We start from the raw sequence: 24,389 nt of genomic DNA, 5'->3' as shown, positions 1-24,389 counted from the left end.
TGTTTCATACAAATTAATTTAATTAAAAATATATTAATTAAACAAATTAAATTAATCAAGAGTAAAACACTTATAAAAAGGAATCAACATATCTGATTTGTTAGGGAAAAAATATGTTGTGAAATAGACATAGATACAAAGCTGGTTGCATATTCTGGTATTTTAAAGACCCAGAAACCATAGATTCTACATTTCTTTTCCTCAAAAAAACCAACATTTACAGAAGGTCATGTCTGTTTGATGCAGTATATTGACTAGCTCAATGGAAGAAAACAACAAATATATAACAACAAAGATTGTATTTAAACAAGAAGTCTCACTATATATATATATATATAGCATTGTAACTCTGGTGCATTTGTGGGCGATCAATTCTTCACCTAAAAAGTACTTATGGTGTATCTAAAAAAAGTTTGCAAGATTTTTTGCATACACTAGAGGTGTTTCAGCCTTCTTTTTCTGCGCTTCCTCTGCCCCTAATGCGTTTTGTGGTTTAGTACCTATTTCTAACAAAAATGCAATGAACTCTTTAATTGCAGTCATTTTATGCCCAAGATGATCTCCTGAATCGAAAGTAAGGGGTATGGAGGACCAGAGGAGTCATTTCAAATATATAATTAGAAATCCAATTTGAGAAGCCTTTTCTGGTTGCATATATTAAATTTAATTTAAACTCAAATAAATGTTAGTTAATGAGTGTTCATGATTGTATATAACCTTATCTATACAACATACTAGTGAAACTGGAGGTTAGATACTTGGTAATATAGATGACAAAAACAGGTAGAAGTAGTGGAAAACTAGATTAGATCAGGACAGGTTGAAAAGTAGCCTACTTCAAAATAGGCACTTTGTTAATTAAAACAGATTTTAGATCAGTTAGATTACATTGGACTACTTATTGTCAGGCTCAGAACAAGTGGATGTAATGTTTGAGGCAGACAGAGATTTCTCAAAAAGTTTATTACAAAACTGATCTGCAGTGAACGGCATTGGCATTTAAGGCAGAAACCTCTGCGGAAGTAGAGAGTGTCTATCTGGTGGAGGATGATAATGGACATGTGAGTAACTAACCTGGTCTTATAGTTCAGTCCGTGTCCAAGACGTCCTGGAGGTTGGAGGACAGGCAAAGCCAAAGCCGGTGTCGAAGATCTGCATGTTAGTCAGAGCCAGGAGATCAGAGGTCCAAAAAGAAATCCAGAGGGGTGTTAGGTAGTGAGTTATGAGATGAGGTGGAGGCTTTGAGACGTGTGTCAAGTAGTGGAGGGGGCGTTTCCGCAAAGCACGTATCGAGGCCTGTTTCATTTAGGGAGGAGTCCAAAATCGATGAGGTCCAGAGCCTCGCACCCTGCCATACCACATGACCGCTTTTGGAAGTCTGTTTTTTTCCTCCCTTTATAAAAATGAGTTGATCCATCAGTTCTAACAAATTAAAGGGCAAATTCAAATTGTTGTGTTTCATCCAAAATTCTGAAGTCTTTTGTTTGTGATCAATTGAAATAGTTACTCTATTAAAATTAAATCCTTTCCAAATATCAGTCTTCTGGGGGGAAAAAAAGCACTATCACTGCTACTATGATGGTGATAAATGACACAGTTGTAGCACTTGGTGGAAAACAGTCCTGTGCTTGAATTTATCCTCTGAATATCCACCTCATTTTGGGGAATTCTCACTTATTTTGCATACCCAAATGGAAAAGCAAATAACTCAGGAACTGTAAGCCCAAATTACATGTGTGATACATTATTTGAAAGCTAACATCTTATAGTTTCTGAATATATACATAAAAAATTGATAGAGAAAAACACCTGTGCTGCATCAAGCCCAAACTGCATCAGTTCAAACACGACTCAAAGTTGTTGTTTTTTTTTTTTTACCAAAAATAATAGGTCTTTTTTGAACGGTAGTTATTAAGACATGCTTGCTTGTTGTGGCTGCTTTGTCATGGTACATTTTGACATGACCTTTTATTGGTAAACTTTTATTGGTAAACTTGTGAGGAAATTACAATTTAAATTGGGTTACTTCTCTTTTAATAAGGCCTGTTTTTAGTTATTTATTTTTTGGAGCGAAGAAGCACCTAGTCTTTATTATGTACCTGTCATTTGAATGTAAAGTTAATGTATTTCTGTTCAATCTATAAATTTGCTGCCTCTTGGCCAGGACTCCCTTGAAAAAGAGGTTTTTAACGTCAATGGGATAAAAAAAAACAATTGGATAAAAGCACAATAGCACTGAACTCATAGAGAACTTCAAACTTCAAATTTTCTTTAAAAAAGAAGTTATGCTTTTTTCCACATTACCCCTCTTATTTCCAAAATTAGGAGGTATGGCGTTCTTAAACATCCACCTGATCGCTGGTGTTCTGTCAGATGAGCATACCCAGTCACACAAACATACCCATAGTCAGAACCCGTTTATCCCTATAATTTATCCCTTTAGTTTTGTACGAAAAACTACCTAAAAGGGCGTGTATTCCTTTAGTCATGTACAAAAAAAATATTTTATTACTTACTTTTTGCTGTTTTTTTGAAGCATATGGCGATCTGAACTGGACTACATCCTAGATGGTCCGCCAGTCAATTGCAGGGCCACTCAGAGATGAGTGATCAAGCTAACATGCAGGTTTTTGGACTGTCCAGAGAATCCCAGAGAAAACCCACGTAGACACAGGGAGAGCATGCAAACTCCACACAGAAAGGTCCTGGTTACCGGGATTCAAACCCAGAACACCACACCACCGTGGTGCCCCTATTTTACTCAATTCTAGTTAAATCAATGTCAGTTCACTTGAATTCAAACCTATTTAATTCACTTTGTTTCAATTCAAAACACCAAACTGGCCCCTCTTTCTTAGAAATATGTTTTGTATCATATTTAGAGAAGCCTTTGACTAAAATACAAGGAAGCTAAAGATAAGGCTCAGTGTTGTTTATAGTGTTCCTCTATTTCTAAGGAATTCTTCTTTGTTAATTAATCTCCAGATATTCTAGAGGAGTCCCTAGAACAAAGTTGGCCTTCTTTATCAACTTGTTGAGCTACTTAAAGTAATATTCTCTGGTGCTGTTACCTCAGCAGGGTATGACAGAAGAGATCAAACTCTCCACATCAAACTCAGAGCAGATATGCAGTATCTCTCTGGAAGCACTGATGGACCAAAGCTTCCTTAAGACCTACAGGCCTGGTCCCTTCTTGGAGACGCCTTCAAAGTTGCTTCTCCAGTTGAGCTTGTTGCGCTGGTAAATGCCAAGGTATTTATACTCCTACACCCACTCTTCAGCCAAGATGGTAATAGAATCAGACGTGTTTCAGTTTCTTCTGAAATCTACAACCATCTTGCTCGCTTTTTTCTTTTACATTTAGAATCAAGTGTAAAGAGAAAAAAAAAGCTACAGTGACAGTATTGTGCCCTGTGGTGCTCCTCTGCTGCGGACTACCTGGTTAGACAGTTGACCCTTCAGTCTAACAAACTCTGGTCTATTTTTCAGGTACTCTTTGATCCAGGCAATTGAGTCCCCCAGGGTTTCTCACAAAGTAAGTCAAGCTGATTTGTGTTAACTACATTGGAGGAATCAAAGAACACGATCCTCACTGTGCTGTCTGCCTGTGAGTGGGTTTGTTGTAGCAGGTGTATGATGTATCTTCAAATCCAATTCCACAGCAATAAGAAAATGCAGGGGGTCATGATAGCCGCTTCCTTGTTTGCTGACATTAACCAACAGATGTCACTCTAGGAACTTCATGATGTGGGATATCAGGTCAACAGGTCATTGAGGGGTGCTGGTTCAGTTTCCATTGGTGCTGAAATAAGCCAGAAGGTCTTCCATATAACCATGGAGATGTGTATAACAATACTTAAATGCCTGCCATCACCAGAGAGCACTATAAATATTTTCTAATAAATGGGTTATAGCACTGTCATATGGAGTAGATCTCCTTAAATGTGACTATCATCAATCCAACCATTATTTGTTTTATTGTTAGTCATGTTTTTTGCCATTCTTTAGTTGTGAATCCAGCAATAAACTGCAGTGACCCTCCCCCTAATAAAAAATAGCTTAAAATGAGCTTTGCTTTATTTTCTTTTGATTTGGTGTCTTTAAAGGATATCTATATAAATCTATATAAATAAGGGTTTACGTACCCTCCTATTTTGATAGACCAGCAAATTCATGGAAAACTTCCAGGCTTTCTTCTTTTATGTATAATTGCAAACAACGTGCTTTTCTGGGGCACGTTGCACAAAAGCTAGATTCCGAAATTCCAGGATAAGAGATAAAACCAGGCTCAACTTAGCGTAATGAGGGCATCCTGGTTTCCTCTGTTCCACAAAGGCCAAGCCAAGCTCCATGGGTGCTATTATTATCAACAAGGTGTAAATAGTCAACCTAAATGCGGGTCTGTAGCTTTTTTAAGAGATCTGAGGTCGAACACAGATTAATTGAGTCAGTAAACAATATTAAATTGATTAAATCCATAAACAGACTAAATTACACAGTGCTTGACCGCTTCTCTTAACTGAAAATGTCATAATTTAAGAAGTTACTTATTTTTCTTCAAATGTGCAAAGAAAAAAATGAAAATGAACAGTGGAAGCAAATGTGGGAATATATGCAGATTTTATTGATTTATTTATTATATCTAACAGTTTAATTTTTGCATTTGTAGTGGGAAAATGGCAAAGATTTTTGTAGATGTTGTATGTCTCTAGAGATGCAGATTTTGGACTAGAGATGCATCAATGGGATATTGATATCAGTATCGGTCTTGATATTTAAGAAAATTCTGGCTCGGGTATGGTTGACAGTCCATTTCAGAAATACATACAAATTGGGTTAAAAATTTCCTGAACAGCAGAAAGGTTTAGCCCTCTATGGGAATATATCTTTGATTATTTTTATTTTTTCTGACACTTTTTATGTTTTTCTACGGTGACCTTGAGTGTCCAGAAAGGCGCCTTTTTAAATAAAATTTATTATTAATATTATTTATTAAATACAGTCAATTTAAGCCCTCACATATGCTTATTTGTTTTCAAGGTGGAATTATTTCTGTTAACACAATTTAATGTTTTTGTTTCATTTCTGATCTTATCTGAAGTTGCATTTTGGGATGAACACCTACATTGATATACATTTTTTTTTTACTTGTAGAGATGTATTTATGACAGTGTCTTAAAAAATCAACAGAAATGCTGATAATATTAAGGAAACCAGAGTTCTGGTATTGGAGAAAATTGGAATTAAGTTGGAAATGAAAACAGTGTATCTCTGTTGGGGACAGATACCTTTAGTGAGCATGGTATAAATTGTTATTTACCCATAGAAGTTGACTGACCTTAACCCCAAAGAAACTATTGAGCATTGTCAGGAGGAAAATGCCAAACACCAGACCAAATCTGCAGACAATATGAGGGCCACTATCAAAGCTGTCCTGAGTTTCCCCACACTACACTGCCACAAAATTCTGGCAAAAAGCTTCAACCAAGAATAGTGTATTTACTTTCAACATGGCTTTACCTTTCCATCTTAAAATCCAGTTTTTATTAATAATATGTAATTATCTTAGTCTTCTGAAAAACCCCATTGTATTCTTCTTTAGCTGTAAGCCACATCATCATATTAGCTGAAATGAACAATAGAAATTCATCACTGCTTAATGAATCTGTAGGAAACTTTTTGAACTGAATAAACTTTTCTTAATTTTGAGATTTACATATATAACTCCACATAACATTAAGTAATGTCTGCATCATTAGATAAATACCTATCTCAATTAGTAAGCCAGTTGCTGGTTCTGCCGTTAAGCTTTTATACCTCTTGAAATGCAGGCTGCCTGTCATGCTGCCAAAGCTTCTGTTCTTTACAGCAAATAAAGTACTGAACACATCAAATGGCCCAAACAAGTCTAATCAAGTCTTTTCAGGCCCCACCACCTCTTTGTGCTTAAAAGGGAACACTAAGAAATTTAATCTTATTCTATGGTTGTGCCACTACATGCAAACAAACCCCGCTCTTTGCCTATTTTCTGGTGATTTTATTTGTTCAAGACAATTTTTTATTTAAGACGAAAAATATGAAAATTCTATCATTATTGTAGTAAAACTAAAGCCAGCTTAACTTTTCCTAATTCTGGGATACGCTGAAGTGTCCAACATGGTTACAGACTGCACAGTGGTCTGAACCATTGCCATTTAGAATCACTATGTAGACTTTGTGTTTGGATCTTCAAGGACCAAAAAGATGAGGAACTCAAGTTGAAGGAGTATTTTTTGTAGTTAATAGAGTAACCAAAATAAGATTTACAGATTAAACTGTTGATGTCCAGTGAATAAATTATTCTGGACTTAATATCTTCACTAAAATATTAAAGAAAAGTAAAAATTTCAAAAACCGTAGAAAATAGTTAAAAACTGAGCAAATCTTCATACTTGATCTCTGGGTCTGAATTTCTCATATACAAACAGAAATCTTTAATCTTTAATTTTATGTCAAAGTACTTTGTGGAAAACTGGAAAACTTACGTTTTGTTCTTTTTCATTTATAATACGTAAAAATATTCAGAAAACAAAGGCTCAGTTTATACATAAACAACTGTTATATTCACAAAACCACTACATTTCTTTTATAATTTATATAAGTTTTATTATTCATACTGTACATCCAAAATAATCTTTTAGTCACAATTCAAACAAAAACATTGCATTGTAATTCAAATGAGATGATTAAGATGGTTAAAAATTAAATCGAAATCAGAGCATGCTAATAAATCCTCTCCTCAAATTTGAATAACTCTTATTTAAGGTGAACCTCTTCGATTTCAATTTTACAAGTCTTCTACAAAGCTGCTTAATTTTACAGAAACTAATTAGTGTGAGTGTGTTTAAAGGAGTAAAACTAAACTGCTGACATTTAAAGCAAGGCTCTGGGTTTTCAGCATCAATTCTAGTGGTCAACCGGCAACCTACACGTTAATCCTCTACACTAAAATGCTTAATTAGGATCCACCAGTGAGCTGGCAAGTGCTTTTATATGTTTTACATCCTCCAAGGTAACTATAACAATTTTAGTTGCTTTTTTTATCCAGATTAAAGTGATTGTGAAGGTAATTAACTTCAACTTGAGTCCAGTCAAGTCCAGTGAAACAAATAACACAGACAGATGGACTCTGTTACATAAATGTTGTTAAATGTTCTCATCTGTTTGGATCAAGAGGACCTGAGGAGGAGCCTAACCCCTCTCTGAAAATGATCCATAATTTATGATAAAAAGTCAGGCAGTCAAATTGTCTTGGGAAGCTTGCAAAAGCTCTGAAAATCCAAGAGGTTTAATTGCTGTCAATAATTCCAGTTTAAGATTTGTAACAACACCATCAGGTCGCATTTGCAACTGCTGTAAGAAGCCGCTACATTTTCAGTTTACATAATTAGGAATCTATAAATCTACTAGTTATGAAAAATCCATGCATTTGTAATTTATTATTTTTGGTTCTCTTCATATGACTTAAAATAGTTGAATTCCTCTCATCCAACAGGAAACACACTTTTTGTTGGATTTTTTGGGTGTGGTTACGAGGGTACAGTGTATTTCTTGTGAATCAGTGAATCTGAGAGAGTCCTAATGGTTCATGAGCTAAATCTGTGTCAATTGATTTGACCACCTTTTGAGTTTCTGTAAGCTTGATTTAATTAATGTATGGTTTTAAAATCTAAATACAATGTTTTAAGGTCTTTAACATCAAAGAAGTTAAACCGGACTGTTTTTATTCAAAAATATCTAAATTATGTTTGACTTAAGCTAATTTTGAGCACAATGAGCCTGCTAAGATTTAGCCAACAGATCAATTATATGTAGTATTTGTGAACGTTTAAAGGCAGAACATAGTATATTCTTCATCCAAACACTTTCATCAGTATTTTAACCCATGACTTGCCCTAAGACACCTACCCTACATAATACAAAAGTTAGATGGGAGTTCACCCTGAACGGATGCTTCTGGCTCTGAATCCCACTGCGGTTGCCGTACAAGCAGGAGCTGCATCATCCTGCAAGGGGCTACCCCAACTGGGCACTATGTGAGGAACACAGCTACAATTAAAGTAAAAATTTGCATGGACTGTTTTCACAGAGAGTTACAATTAAAAAGGATGCTTGTCAGAAGGGGCTAATTCAAAAGCAGCTAGAGCAGAGAAGTAAGAATAAATCCACAGAGGTAAGTATGGATTTGCCACTGAAGCAAAGGAGCAAAAACAATAGTAGAAGAAGAGTCAATGATCTTCACAGCCGAAAGTCTGGGACTACTAGCCGCTGGATCCCAGCTGCTGCCTGTCCTGCCGATGCTGTTCCAACCACTGTAAGATCTGCTGTTTGAGGTCCTCGTTCGGCTTGATCTGGTCCATGGTGAGAGGACTGCGGTTGAAAGGGTCTGTTTGGTCACTGTGAGGAGGATATCATAAACATATTCTCTTATTTTAAACCCAAGAATGTACAAATTGACAGTTTAAGAGTTGGTATAGTAAGGGAAAAAGAGAATGTGGTACTGAGTAGAGTAAATATAACCATAGTTCAGCATCAAAATATCTGTAAGCATGAGACAGGTCACAATTGCCATTGAAATGATTTTAAAAATGGTTAATTAATTTTCAAAGAAACTTCCAGAAACAAAATGACAAAATACAAATGGTTGCTGTTTTTTTCTAAACAAAAAGAATAATAACAGAAAAGTTTTTTTAAGGCAATACTGAAAATTTTGAGTGCTTTTCTCTTTAAATTCTCCGTTTATGCTGAGAGCCTTTGTGCAGGAAAAGAGCAGTAACTTTCTGAGCAGAAAATGTAAAAAGGTAAGAGTCGATACGTCTTCATTCACCAAAAACTATTTCTGCCCAATGTTATAAAACAATGAGAATATTTGTTTGGAGAAAAACAACCACTGAAGCTGAGGGCACAACAGATATCATACAACACTAAAGACAGAAAGCTTGAGCAGTGAGTCAACAGCCAGACCATAAAAGCAATGACAGATGTTGTTTGGCATAAGATTCTTCAGAGAAAATGGTTGTTTTAAGATAGTTCAGGTGTACTTTTTATTTGACATTTTTCAGAAAAAAAATTCTGCAGATATATATAGATCACGTTACTAAATAAATCAACAATTTGGGAACAATAAACAGGTTCCACAGAAACTCCCCCCAACCTCTTACCCAAATTAGTATAAAAAAATAAATAAAGAAAAAACACTTCTTTTTAAGTTAGCAATAGTTTTTTTTATGGTTTACTAAATGACTCATTTATATTCGGTCCTTTTAATGATGCGGGGTTTTGAGGCAAACAGGAGTGCTGATGCCTGCCGTGTCAGGATACCAATGCAGGTCAGCACTGTAAACAGGTTTAATAATAATAATAATAAATAATAATTTAACTTTATTGATCTCACAGTAGAGAAATGTATCTCTGTTGTTGACCCATCCCCTTGGGGAGCAGTGGGCTGCCATTGTACGGCGCCCGGGGAGCAGTGAAGGGTTAAGGATCTTGCTCAGAGACACAGAGTGCAGGCTGTGGGGATCCAACAGGACACTTGCAACCTTCTCAAAGCACAGGCGCACTGCTATAACCACTAGGCCAACACTCCCATTTAAAACATTTCCACTAAACTCTTCAGAAATCTTGATATTTTTGATTTCAAAAATTTCACAGTCATTCATCACTTTGATGAAAAGCAGACAGATCTCAGAGTACAACCCCAGCTATATCCCTGGATAGTGTTCAGGTCTTCCTGGTCCTCAATCTGAGGCACCTTTAGTTCAACTTTACTGTTCTTAGCTGTTAGGGGTTTTTCCTTTCCCTTTTTTAACATCTACTTCAGCCAAACACAATAAGACAAGACAACAAACCTGAGGAGATGTCTTGCAATGGTGGATCGATCAACAGTTACATTGGAAGAGGGGAGGAGGACAGGATCCAACATCAGGGTGGACATAATAGGGTCCAAGAATTCATCTGGGGCATCAGCATAGGTTTCCTCTTCTTGCTGCTGCCTATCAGCATGGGACTAAAAAGAAGAAAAACAATCTATTAAGAAAACAAATATTTCCTGCCGTTGTCATCGTTGGCTATTCAGATTAACAATGTTTTCCATTTCTGCCATTCTTCCAAGTAAAATGATACCTTAATTTTATCTGCAAGGAGGCCGAACGCCACAATCATGTCGCCGGGCTTGTTGATCTTCTTTAGCACACGAACAGTCTGGGAGAAGAGTGTAGGCGAGTATGAGCGTCCATCCTTTGGGACAGTGGCACAGAAGTTCTCCTCATCACTGCAAAAAACACAAACAATTGATGAGATTTTTAGTCTAATTTATTTTCCTTCTAATCTTGGATTTCTACCTCACCTATAGAGAAAACATAGATAATTTAAACAAATAATCTTTAATTAATTAGAATAATTTAGGAGCCAAATGTTTCCAACATACCCCAGGTTTAGGTAGATCGTGCAGATGTCAGAAACGAGCTGCTGCGGCTTAAAGTCGAACTCACTGAAGTCCTTGACTTTAAGTGCACCCATTTTTGGACCAACCAGGTGCTGCAGAAAGTAGTTCAGCATGGAGATGATTCTCTCAGCCAGAAACGGGTGCACAAAGATACCCTTGATTTCTGAGAAAGAAATAGAAATAGAAGAAAATAAGAGAAGGACTTTATTAAAACACAAACCACAGGTTTACTTCTAACAATAACTCTAAACATAAGGTCAAAATCATCTAATTTTAAATACATCTTTAAAGCTATTTTAGCACTTTCAGTTAGAAACTTGAGAGAAAAATGATTAAAAAATAAAAAAACATAGTTTAGGAAATACCTAAACTACAAATCAACCATAGAACTTAATAAATATGATGATCATTGCTCATTCTTTTTTTTCCCCTGTCGGATGCTTTTATTATTAATCCCCTGAAAACCTTGAATCCAGCATCCTTGCACTTAACGGTGACTAACCACAATATAATGGCGAGAAAAATCAATATAAATTCAAATAAAAACCAACAGTATTAGTAATGCTGCAAGCTCGTGTGCTCTGAGTCATTACTACTAATCTATCCCAGTTGATTTTCAGACTCAGTCACCACTGGTATTCCATTTCTTTAGAACAGGGGTATCAGGTTCTAAACAATAAGGACTTAGGGCTGCCAGTGATTATAAAATCTGTTTGAACTTCAAAAATGAAAAAAATTTTCTGGTTCAGCTCTTCAAACCAAGGATTTGTCAATAACCAACAATTCTGTAGGAAATATATTTTTTCCAAATACTTTCCCAAATTATTTTTCTACAGGAAGTCATTGAAAACGTATACATCTGTTTTATTTATGTATCTTTGTAGGTATCAATATTATCAGAAAATGGGTGCATCTTAAAGATCCTCTTGAAATCAGAGTGACTGACAAGAACTTCCTCTTCAGGTTTTGGGGTGTATGAGTGGGGTGTATGGGCTCCCTTAGTTTCATACTTGTGTATGAAGCACTTTCAGGCTAAATTTGAAACTTTGTTGAATGTGGAGGTCAATATATGGAGTGATTAACTAAACACCATATTATTTCATGCAGTAAGTCTTTCCTGCCTGACCTGAGGTCAGAAAGGCCAGTGTGCCAATAGTCTCATTGGACATGATGTTATGGAAGCGCCCCAGTTGTCCGAACATCTGCAAACTCGACTCTTTTTCTCTTCTGGCATCAGGGGCCAGGTTCTCCCACTCCCCTCTGTCACGCTCCAGCTGCAGAATCTTAATTTTACTTAAGTACTAAAAGAAGCAAACAAAAAAAAAACACAATGTTGAGTGAAAAAATATCACATAGAACAAAAATGTTCAAACTTATTGAGAACTATTTTGTATCACCTGAATGGCCTCATCCAGTAAGAAGATGGCATCATTCATCAGCAGGTTGAGAAACCGGAGGAACAGAGGGGGGTTCATGGCCTCCAGGTTCTCAGATGCATAGTTTGCTAAATGCTGAAAAAAGTAATCCCAGAGGAAGAAATAAAAATAAATAAAAGATTAGGCTACACTCAAAATATTCCAATATACATATAGCGGGTACGGAAAGTATTCAGACCCCTTTAAATATGTTCACTCTTTGATTCATTGCAGCCATATGATAAAAAAAGTTAATTTTATCTCTTATTAATGTACACTCCACACCCCATCTTGATATAAAAAAAACAAATGTAGAAATTTTTGCAAATTTATTAAAAAAGAAAAACTGAAATATCACAAGTATTCAGACCCTTTGCTCAGTTTGAGTAGAAGCACCTTTTTCAGCTAGTACATCCATGAGTCTTCTTGGAATGATGCAACAACTTTTTTTACACCTGGATTCTGGGATCCTCTGCCATTCTTCCTTGCAGATCTTCTCCTGCTGTTCTGTCAGGTTGGATGGCGAGTGTTGGTGGATAGCCATTTTCAGATCTCTCCAGAGACCTGAAGTTACCTGATGGAGGGCTGCAGTGATAGTTGACTTTGTGTAACTTTCTCCCATCTCCCTACTGCATCTCTGGAGCTCAGTAACAGTGATCTTTGGGTTCTTCTTTTCCTCTCTCACCAAGGCTCTTCTACCATGATTGCTCAGTTTGGCTGGTTGGCCAGGTCTAGGAAGAGTTCTGGTTGTCCAAAATTTCTTCCATTTGAGGATTATGGAGGCCACTGTGCTTTTGGGAACCTTGAGTGCTGCAGAATTCTTTTGTAACCTTGGCCAGATCTGTGCCTTGCTATAATTCTGTCTCTGGGCTCCTTGGGCAGTTCCTTCGACCTCTTGATTCTTGTTTACTCTGACATGCACTGTGAGCTTTAAGGTCTTACATAGTCAGGTGCGTGCCTTTCCTAACCAAGGTCAGTTAGTTTAATTAAACACAGATGGGACTCCAATGATGGAGCAGAACCATCTCAGGGAGGATCAGAAGACATGGACAGCATGTGAGTTAAATGTGTCACAGCAAAGGGTCTGAATACTTATGACTATTTGATATTTCGGTTTGTTTTCCTTTTTAATAAATTTGCAAAAATTTCTACATATCAGTTTTTTTTTCTATTAAGAGGGGGTGCTGAGTGTACATTATTGAGAAATAAGATCAACGTTTTTAATTTTATCAAACGACTGCAATGAAACAAAGAGCGAAAAATGTAAAGGGGTCTGAACACTTATATTTATATATATATATATATATATAAATAAATAAAACAATTAACCAGATCCAGGTTGAATTATTCATAAAATTCTGCGTAACATCTGCTTTTGGGTTTTAACTGGATACTGGGAAAGCAAACAACTAAACTAGTAATCATTTCAAAAAAATCTCTTAAATATTAGGGTTTCTACTTAAAACTTGTTTGCATCATCCCACCCACTTTTGATTTTTTTAAACATTGAGATGATTCAATTTAAATTTAATTACCTTAATGCTCTCTCTATAGCTCTCTTTGCCCCACATGTACTTCAGAATCGGATACATGGGTCTCCTGTAGTTGAATTTCTGTTCAAACTGATGAGGATCGCCTGAGTAAAAACAAGCAGAAAGTCAAAAAGCTAGATTTGTTTCACCTTAATCAGCTTCTCATCGTTTCCTGTTAGGAAATGCAGAGAAACATCAAAATCCACCTTACTACCCTACAAATATTTATAGAATTATTTACTAACTAGATGATAATGCGAAAAAGATCAAACTAATTGAAATGTGATTTTACTTACCTGTAAATTCAATGTCAACAAACACAGTGATGAGGGCCTCAGCCAGCTGAGGTGCATGAACATAGGAGCAGAAGACTCTCTCTCTCTGGAAAACGATTGGCTGAGCAGCACCAGGAGCCAGGGGCTCCATGTGAGGCATCACAGCTTCTAACACCTCTGCTAGCTTTGCTCTTAAATGAGGATTCTTCATCCTGTTGCACAGTTAAAAGATAAGCAATGAAGTCAAAGGCTTAAAAACTGATAAATACTTGCTCACCTACATACATGAACATGACACGGTTTGATAAATCGATGAACAAGTCTTCCAGGACCATTTTGATTGGCAGATGTTAAAATAGTGAAGTCTAAGCTTTCCAATGATGCGACATTTTAAGAAAAACATTGATCAAATTCCCACATTTGACTTGTTCAAATTCTAAAAAGCCAAAAAGGAGTATTCAACGAATGCTTTTCTTAAATGTAGAGAGCAGAGCTGCAGACATTGCCACAGAGCTGCTCCAGCTGCCAGTCAAACTACAACCCAGCTCCCCATTTTATGACCAAAGGCGAACCTCTCAACGTTTCCCATGAAGACTGTTATGAAGTTAAGGATCTGCTCAAGACTTTCTGCAGACGTCTCCAAGACATCGTCCGCAAAGCGTCGCAGGAAGATGAAGAAGTCTCCCATGTTTTCAGCAAAAAACTCTAATAAAAAAAAAATAAAAGAACAGAGTTACCCATCACCACTGCATTCTGGAACTTCTGGCATTACCATAATAACGCACAGCAGCAGCTATTTGAAAAATCCTTCACAGAGCTGACATACTCATATCATTTCGAGGTCACTCTACTAACTCTAACCTACCAGGTACATAGCAGAGCATGGAGCTGTGCAGGGATGCCAGAGGAAAGCTGAGTGCTACATGTTCGGGCCCCTGGTTTCCCATGCTAAGCTGAACTAGCAGAGCAGCAGTGGAAGCTTGGAGGTTAAGGCAGCATTGCAGCATGACGGGCTGTGTAGTGGCAGCTTTGGTTGACAGATAAACCATCATCAGACGCTCAAACTGCTCCAAGAGCTGCTCTGACATGGGGCTGCCAGCTCGCTGGGCATCCTGCCATGTCACCTGGAGCCGGTGGAGAGACTGGTTCATCTTGACCATCTGCTCATGCAGTCTGGAGAGGCAAACCACACAGAGGATTTAACAACAACAAGCGTGACGGGAATGTAAGTCTGGTGTTAATGTGAAAGCTGTTATTTAACAAATACTACTTTTGTTTAAACAACATACTGGTAGTCATTTGTACCTGTGAAAGCCAAGATGCAGAGTGAGCTGTGTGAAGATGAGGTTTTCAGTCAGTAGGCTGTAGGATTGTGCAAACTCAACCTGGTGCTGAGGAGGCAATGGGATCAGGCAGGTCTCCTTGTCGAGACCTGGGAAAGAAACACTTATCCTTAATGAACAAACACCAGCTTTATGAATTCATTCACAACCTTTGAACCTTTCCTCATTTTACCAGTTAAGAAACACAAACCTAAATGTATTTTATTGAATGGGATCATAAGTAATGAACCAACGCAAAGTGATGTTAATTTGTAAAGTCGATGAAAGATTCAAGGCTTCCATTTTATTGCTATAGATATCCTCCAAAGTGTTTGCATCTGTATTCAGCTGCCTTTACTCTGACAAACCCAAATAAAATCCACAGAAGTCAACTGCATTTAGCCAACTAGTAACTAAAAAGAAAGACACTGCTGTTAACAGTCCATTATTTATTATTCTGTGGGTAACTGCTGCAATCCGAAAGTTGTGGGTTCAATATACTCCTGAAAAATGTTTCCCCACTGATCTACGCATCAATGTTTAATTTGGTCTGAAGGGTAAATCTCTTTGAAATGGTTTAACTGCATCATGGAGACTAAGGAGCACAGCAAACGGGTCAGAAATAAAGTCATGGATAGGCTTAAAAGGAAGGTGTGGTTAAAAAAAATGATTTAACAAGCTGTGGATTTCTCCCAGAGCACCGATTAATCCATAATTAGTAATGAGTCTGGCACCACTGCAGATCTACCAAGATGTCGACACCTACCTACACTGAGAGGCCAGGCAAGGAGAACATTAATCAATGTAGTAGCCAAGAAATCCAAGGAGCTGCAGAGATCCACAGCTTAGATCAAAGCTAATTTATGCTATAGAATAAACAAACATTTGTATTTTAAGCTCATTCCACTAAACGATTGTGTGGTGGTTCATATAGATTTGTCATAAAATCCCAAATACATAAACGTTGGTTGTTATGATGCAGTGTGAATGTGTAAATGCTCAGGGGAATATGCATTTATGTATATATTGACCTCTTGCGTGGATGTTGCGGTTTCGCCGCTCTTCTTCGCTCACATCTTTGTGCGCGCAGTAAGTGGGGTTAAAAGTGAGCAGCTTAGATGAATGAGGCTTGCAGAAAGGCTGGCAGAGTTTCAGGAGAACAGCGCCCAGGTTGAGGAAAAATGCATCCGAGGCATACATTTGGAAGAAGATCTCTGGCATCTGGTTGGCCCAGATCTTAGCTCGGCCTGCATTGGCCTGCAGACAGTTGCCGAGCCAGGTGAGCAGCAAGTGGCGTGTTTCGGCAGACCGCTGCAGGAGGGTTTTCATGATCTGGTGCAGTTTCTCGTGATATTGACCCATGAACTGCAACAAAAAGAAGGCAAAGTTTAAATTCCTTTTTTATAAAAAAAAAAAAAGAAATCCAACAAGACTGATAGATAAAAAAATACCTGGTGAATGTTGGCCTCCTGGACCTTTGTCTCCTGGCCACTGGAGCGAGAAGGGTTCAGGAAGTAGCCATGCCCCTCTACAACGCCTGGGGTTTTCAGCAAGCAGGATATATTCAAAACCATCCCCAGCAGGCTCTTCTGGTAATGCAGACCATTAGCTGGGTCTTTGGGTTGTATGTGCTCCATCAACACCTGTAGGAACCAAACAGGACCATGTTAAAGGACCGTTTCATAATAATGTGGGCCAAATCAGGTAGAGATAAAATGTGATTTTTTTTCCTAACCTTTGCAATATCCTTATTGTGGCTAAAATAAAGGAGGACATCCAGATAGAAGTAGAGCAGAGGCTGGCAGAGGTCCAAGTCTTTAATGCGCCCCTGGAAGATATCAAAGACTGGGACTATCACCTCCTCAAAGGTACGCACCTCCTGGTCTGACAGCAGACCTGCAATGACCTCTTCTACAAACTCAACCACCTCCTCGGGCCCTAAAATACCAGGAACACATGGGAAAACAAACATTGAGCACAAGTGAAGATCAAAGCTGAAACAATAAGAAATCTTATCCCTAAAGCTGGACCTACGTGCTGCAGTGAAACCTTGGAGCAGCAGGTCGAGCAGCTGCTCATAGATATTCTGATTGACGTAGATCTCTGGAGTGAGCAGAACAGTTCGCCCGTTGGACACAGTCAGGTTCTTGCAGCGGACAGCAAATGAATGTAACTTTTCAGGAACCTTTGTCAACTGGAGCAAAGATGGAACAGAAGTGAGTAAGTTAAGGAGACGATTGGTGATGTTTATGTACCAGCTACAGTAAAGAGCTTGTTGTTGTAGTTTACAAAAAAAAAAAAACACCTCCTCCTTGGCTCTCTGGTAACAAGCAAAAAGGTAAGGGATGGCACATTTTTCTCCTGCATCCCGGTCAGCAGAGAGGTTCACTGCACTGCAGGATGTCATGTAAATGAGATGGTTTCCTGGTTCTAATAGCAACAGGCGGTTAAACACAGCCTAAAGAAAAAAAGAAATAAGAACACATTTAAGCACATTTTACTCCATAGAATTAATCTTCTATAGTCTTAATCAACACGGTATATAAATCTTTTTTGTATTCCAATATGGCCACATTTGTTCAAATTTAAACTTCCTAATTTTTTCTTGCTGTATTGTTTTTTAATTCTTGTTTATTGTGTTTATTGTTTTGTTTTTATTACTGATAGATGTGTATACAAGTGTTTTTGTTTTCCTATAGCTTTTGCCGCTATAAGCTAGGAAGTAACATTTTAAAGACAATGCTACAAAACAAAATGCAGAAAAATTGATTATATTCAACCTTTTTAAAAGAGCTGGACACTTTGCTATTTCATCTGTTATTTCCACTTGCCATTGGATTAAAACCTGCTTTACTGACCGGTTCGAGGAGAGTTTGCTCAGAGATATCTTTTATTATAGATCATAGTCTGTTTTCACTATAGTCAAATTACAAATGTGGATCAGAATCCTTTTACATGGAAGCAGAGTTTGGTTAAAACATCTTTACAAAATACCATACGAATTATTTCAATTATAATGATTTTTTTTTTTTTTTTACAAACTGTCTCTATAATTCATCAAAGATAACTACCAAAATAAATAAATTCATATATTAGATGTTCAATATGTGGTGATTAAATATTTTCTGGGTAGGAAATGAAAGAAACAGGGGATGACATTGAAGTGATTTGGTACAGAATAAGGCTGGGACTTGAGGAATAGATTAAATGGTCAAGCTGCATTCATTAGAAGAAGAGAATAAAAAGAGAAATAAATGAATGAAATAAAATTATCTTTTATTTCCTAGCCTATAGCAGCAAAAGTGATAGGAAAACAAAAACAATCAGATACAAATATATCAGTACTAAAAACAAGACCCTCCAAAACAAACAAGAATAAAAACAATACAGAAAGGAAAAATTATGAAGTTTAAATTGGAACAAATGTGGCCATATTGGAAATAAAAGAAATATTTATAAACTGTGTTTTCCATATACTTCAAAAAAATTATAGTGCTTTATAACCTGCTCTATGTTGTCCATGTCCAGCCAGTCCTGACCATCCAGATCTGCAGCCATTTCTTCCAAGTAAACACACCGAGGAGGGATCCCATTACCTCCTCTCAGACTGGGATCACCTAGTGTGAAAAAAAAAAAAAAACAGAATTTAATGAAAGGCAACGTAGAGTAGAAATAAATGTGTGTTTTCCATTTTTCACACCACAGAAATATGTTTTATTAACCGCCCATCCCAATTTGAATGATTAAAAACACAATTAAGCAAAATTAAACCTACAGCTAACCAATAAAATCTGCACTGCCTGGCCTCTATTAAGTATACCTGTTCAATTGCTTATTGGCACAAACTGTTGATGCAGGAAATACCAACATTAATGTCAGAGTGGGCTAACTGCCATTTTAAGCATGTCAGTATCAGTCTAATAAGAAAAACAGGGCACACCAATATTTATTGTGATGTAGTTGTAGTTTTTGTTTCAGGATAGACACTGACTGATGTAGCTCAGGGTGGTGGGATTTAAACTGAAGCAGAGAAGCAAGCAGGTCTGCAAAGGCAATGAAACCTGATATATAATATTAATAAATACAGGCTATCTGCCATAAAGGAAGTATTAATATTGAATATCAATACTGGCCCCAGGTGTTTAAATCTGTTCATCGCTAGCACAAACTCAGCCACCAGCCATTCACATGGAAGAGACTCAAATTATTAAGACATCAAATGAGAATACAACTTGCTGAAGAGGGGATTTAAAGGGCACTGCATTTGTTTCAACCAACATATGAACCAGGAGTAGAAGCCCAACTCTGTGAGCAAAGTAGAGGGAAATTAAGCCAGAATTCACAAAAAAACAATACCTGATGAGATTACCATTTTATACAGCTGCATCCAAATATTATGCTCAGAAAATGGCTTAAAAACAGTCTAAGTTGGCGGTGCTATCAGTTAATTGTTTACATAGGGTTCCATAGTACCAATCAAGGGTCATTTAAAAGGTATGGAGGACAATATTTCATGTCAGGGGGGATCGTCTAAACAAGTGGTCCTCCTAATTGTCAATCATTCTGGTCATATGTTTACGTAAGGCCGTCCTACGTGCTCATCCCGTTGGCTATTTTTTCTGCACATGCGCACTTTCAGGCATAAATGGTGGGTGAGCTACGGTTTCAGATAGTCATTGAAGCTTACCTTTCACACCGAGGTTCTCTGAAAATGGCAGAGGGTCGTAAAAGAAAAAGTGTCTATAAAATGAATGAGAAGAAAAGAAAGGCCTCAGAAGAGGAAGATATATCCCAAAATGCTTTGCACGGAGAGCCCTCCTCACAAAGCATTTGTTGCCATAGGCTGTTGCTACCCGACAGCAGTGACTAATAAAGATGGCGATCCCTGCTCTATGTAGTGATTGAGGGATTCAGGGGTTAGGGCGGACGTTCAGATACAGTAAGATTGTATGAGCTATGAGAACAGCAACTTTTAAACGGAGCGTGCACAAAGAGAAATTGTCTCACGCATTCTCTCACACGTGTTTAATAGGTGTTTCCTCACGGGAGCAGGTACAGGGTTGGGCATGTGCATTTTTTTTTTTTTAAATGGTGAGGGTAGGTCTTTTAAAAATTTTATGAAAATCCTCCACTATACCTAAACATCAAAGCCTTCTGAGCTTGTTGCTGACTATGTCATCCTTTGTGATCATAGTGCACCGATCACAGAGATGGAGAACTACTATTGGTGGGAATAAGCAAAGACAAAAGGCGGGTTGGGGGGGGGGGGGGGGGGGGGGGCATACATTTCTCGAACATTATGACTCATTTCTGAGCAGCCTGAGTGATAAAAAGACCCAGCCGGCTCAAAGTGAAACCTTGTAAGGATGGAGGTCTTAAAGCATGGTGACTCATCTCTTCCTCACTGGAAGGTTGGATTTTGATTTTCAAGATATTGAGCTGAGCTGCATCAAGTAACGTCCCTGGAGGAAAGTGGAATCCACAGCTATTTATAATCAGTAGCGTCATCAGCAAAGCCTCCGGTTTTCAACTCCCCTTTTTATTAGAGAGACAGACCTTCAGGGAAGGCCTCCTTTACTGGCCTTTCTCTGCCGATATCCTTTCCAGCTGCATGTAATGTAACGTTTCAAAAATATAAAAGAATTTAAGAATATGTCAGAAAAAATGGGACGAAGTGACTTCAAGAAACATGATGTCAACATCATGAGATTATAAGAGATCATTTTTAGAGAGTTAAAAGTAACTAAAACCCTTAAAATACAAAATGTTTTTGCCCATTCTGCTTGATATTTGGAAATAAAAACATCTTTGAAAGATTTGAACGCTGCACAGCCTTGTCATCTCAATCCAAATGGATTTTCTCTGTGCTGTTGAGTATAATATTTCAAATTTCCACATGACATCACAGCCTGGGTTCATCCAAGTTACAGATGGCAGCTAGATCATCAGCTTATACTCACTGTTATCGAGAGTGATTAAAAATATCCTCTGGATCATGTGGTTGACATTGAGCTGCTCACAGAGCTCCTGCCGGGACCGGAAGGAGCGGCTGATCTCTGCCACGGAGTCATCGTTGTCGTCGACACTGTCAGAGACAGAATTCTCAGACTCTGACTGGCTGTCTCCAGAGTCCTCCGCTATACCAGCAGAAAGAGAGAGACTAGTGTTAAAATTATTTGCGCACATTTGTCATGGTGTTATATTGTGAGATAATATAGTTGTGAGTTTTAGTATCTTTGCATCTAACATTAGGTATGAGTATTTAAGGCAGGTAGAGTTGCTAATGGATTGTATAGCTGTTTTTAAATTGTAATATAAATATGTAGCATAATAATTTGATACTGGAAAAAAAAAGACATTTCGAATCCATAAATAAAGCTTCACATTCATGGTACTGGGCCCTGTCCTGATGAAACTGCACAGAGGTTTAGATAAAACAAAGCTGGTAGCAAGCAGATACTGGATGGAATAAAAACAAAGAAGCAAAACCAATCAGCAGTCATACAAAAGTCAATATCTGCAGTATGAAAAGCATATATCCCATCTGCAGACAGACAAAGCCTGTTACACTTCACAATTATTGTATATTTTTCACTAAAGGCCCAATTCATACATATATATATCAGTTTGCCACAGTTTTACTCTTTTCCCTCAAAAAGTAAAAATAAGTTTGCAATGTGGTGATTACTGTTATTCAACCGTTCTACAAAAAGAAGAGATCAGAAAAGTACACTGCATCACATCTGTGTGCAACATTCAGTGTGTGTATTTTGTAATGAAGAGTCTTTTAACTGTACTCACAGGGCGGTTGAGCAGACTGCTGTTGTGGTTTTTGGCTTGATGCAAACTGCTTGGCATCAGCCAGTGAGCTAAAGAGGGCAGCAAAGGGGTTGCAGGAGATGTTGTGATTATTGTTGCCCTGGTCAGTCATCTCACCGGGGCTCCACTCCTACTCCATTTAAGATCCCAGCCTTAAAAGGAGAAGCGGAAAGCAGATATAAAAATGTGTTCAAATGATTGCATAAGATGTCACATTGATAATGTCATATTCTCACTTTTAAAACAGGATTAAATAATGCAAAGTTAATAAAATATAGGGGAAAAAAATAGGTCATGCATTTAATCCTGTCGCTTGCATCACTTCTGTCAAAGAATGAGAGGAATGTTTTTCTTCTTTTATGTTCATTTTAATTATTGAATCAAAACTAAAGGTGTACAATAAACCCATTATACTTTATAGTCCTTAAAAAATTGGATGCTATCAAGATGTTTCTTTGAAAACGTGCCCTGAGTCTGAATGTAATCAATATTGACTGGCTACTTTTAAAACAACAACAACAATCTTACATTTGTTGTTGTTTTTTTCTGGTCAAATAATCTAAGGTCATATTAATCGTTCTTGAGTTTGGTTAATAAACAACTATACATCAAGTGAAATCCTCCATTATCTTTAAATCTTTAGCATGTTTGTTTAGCCTCACACCCATATATACTGCAGATTTCTATGTCTGCAGTGTCCAGTTGTGTTACTAAGCACTTACATTATAAATAAAACAACACAATTAAATTTCTCCAGTAATGTAACATAACTGTATAAAAAACCTATCCAATCAGGATGAACCTTGGAAAATGAATCATACCTCATATTTCATGTGCTGGTTGGTTCATTTTCAGATTTTTTCAATAAGCTTTGGGATTCCTCTCATGACCACCACAAATATTAGTTTGTTTTATGGAAATGCTAAGTGAAACAAAAAGATGCAAATGATTCTGATCAGGAAAAAAAAAAGAGTATATATACACACACACTTTTTTTTTTGGGATATGTATAATTCTAAAATTTTGATTAGTAAATCAACCTCATTCAGACTAGATGAGGAAGCCATTGAATTTAGGATATAAATTTGAGCGGGCCATTCAAGCCTATGAATACAATTTGGTATGTTGAACTGTAGCTCTGTTTAGAGTTGGCATTGTACTGGAAGGCAACACACTGTTCAGTGTTTGCTGATGGCAACTGGCAGCATTGGATTAGGAATTCTAAGGTATAAGAAAAAAAAGGCTGATTATGTAAAACACATTAAATCAATTAGTAAAACATTCTGAGACAATGCATTATTTTACTTCCACTTTTCAGTGAAATGTGATGTTAAATGGTCAATCAGATTAAAAAGCCAATAAAATACATTCAGGTTTATGTATGCAGGTTTCGGACAGCTTGCGTAGTTCTGCAGTATTTGAAAACGTTATTAAACGTCTTTCCATATCAGGTGAAAAAGCTTCAGGCCTCTGTTATGAAAATGCAAAATATCGCAATTAACTAGATATGGTAGTTTAAATATAATTTCATGTTCTGAGAAATTGCAAAGGCGTTGATGTAAAAAAAAAAAAAAAAAAAAAAAAAAAAAACAATACAAAGAATGCTAACTTAATAATAGTAGTTGGTAAAATATTTGCTGGAAAATGACAAAAGCAGAAAATAATAAATTAAAGAAATAACTGGTGAATAGATTAGATGTAAAAACAGAAAATAGATAAATAAATACAGAGTAATTGGTGAACCAGATCTGATAAACACTGTCATTACCCCACCATCCTGCTCACCTGTCAGCAGATTAACAGACCTGTTACGATATGATTATTAATCAATTTAAACATAAACGCAAACGCTTATTCCATCAACCATCCGATTAACTTCGTGTTACTCTAAAAATGGCATTACAGCAACAAACAGTTGTGTTCGCAAAAGCAAGTAACAGTTAAAACTGCTTAGCTAACTGGTTAGCAGGTAGCTAGTTAGCCCTTACATTGAGCAACAAGCTAAACTGTCAGGCAGTCTTCAGCGTTCGTTTCAATTGTCGACAAACGCATTTGAGGTGTTTACAGTTTAAATAATGGGTGCAGGCAATAGAGACAGCTGTCGTACCTGTCTGGCAAGCAGATGTTATGGAGTTTCAGAATTAGAAAAAATGCTACAACGAAGCCAAAGGGGCAGTTCCTTAGTAAATAGAAAATGCGACGTCATCCATGTGCGACAGGAGGGGATACCCTTATCAGCAGCTTAGTAACGTTCACATGTAAAGTGAAAAAGTAGTTTAAGTTTTGGGTGGATTGTAAATAAAGATGAAAAAAAGCAACTCAAAATAGATTAGACTGATAAAAGTAGGGCTTTCAAGTTTTGATCTGAGCTTGGAGTGAACTTTGAGGCTGACAAACAAATCACTATTTTAAATCATGACCTTTTGTTATTTTTATTCAGTCAAATGGCTGTATATAAAAATGAACAGATTCTTTCCCTTAAACCATCTTCCTAAATTTGTTTGATACCACCAGTTTCCTTTACGATTCGATACCGAGTA

General features: G+C 37.1%; 1 protein-coding gene across 5 annotated transcripts; it reads right to left on the bottom strand.

Annotated features, from left to right (window-relative positions):
• Positions 1 to 6,628: 6,628 nt before the first annotated feature.
• Positions 6,629 to 24,064, bottom strand: ube4a (ubiquitination factor E4A (UFD2 homolog, yeast)). 5 transcript variants are annotated; one of them, XM_038283999.1, is made up of 20 exons: positions 23,957 to 24,064; positions 21,832 to 22,001; positions 20,991 to 21,167; positions 18,535 to 18,647; positions 17,336 to 17,488; positions 17,065 to 17,224; positions 16,766 to 16,968; positions 16,482 to 16,673; positions 16,062 to 16,395; positions 15,014 to 15,140; positions 14,574 to 14,881; positions 14,281 to 14,413; positions 13,730 to 13,920; positions 13,437 to 13,537; positions 11,884 to 11,997; positions 11,613 to 11,787; positions 10,469 to 10,649; positions 10,165 to 10,312; positions 9,891 to 10,048; positions 8,301 to 8,436 (listed from the first exon to the last, which is right to left on the bottom strand). In XM_038283999.1, the coding sequence occupies exons 2-20, from the start codon at positions 21,959 to 21,961 to the stop codon at positions 8,301 to 8,303; spliced, it is 3,234 nt and encodes a 1,077-aa protein (XP_038139927.1). In that variant the 5' UTR covers positions 21,962 to 22,001; positions 23,957 to 24,064. The 5 variants fall into 5 exon arrangements, with proteins under 5 accessions (XP_038139931.1, XP_038139927.1, XP_038139930.1 ...); XM_038284002.1 differs by lacking the exon at positions 23,957 to 24,064 and adding an exon at positions 23,838 to 23,856; XM_038284001.1 differs by lacking the exon at positions 23,957 to 24,064 and adding an exon at positions 23,635 to 23,766.
• Between the last annotated feature and the right edge of the window lie 325 nt (positions 24,065 to 24,389).

Source organism: Cyprinodon tularosa, unplaced genomic scaffold, assembly GCF_016077235.1.
Source record: "Cyprinodon tularosa strain WSP-4 unplaced genomic scaffold, ASM1607723v1 ctg198, whole genome shotgun sequence".
Classification (NCBI taxonomy): domain Eukaryota; kingdom Metazoa; phylum Chordata; class Actinopteri; order Cyprinodontiformes; family Cyprinodontidae; genus Cyprinodon; species Cyprinodon tularosa.
Note: the sequence above shows the minus strand (reverse complement) of the source record. Positions and strands in the feature narration are given on the sequence as shown.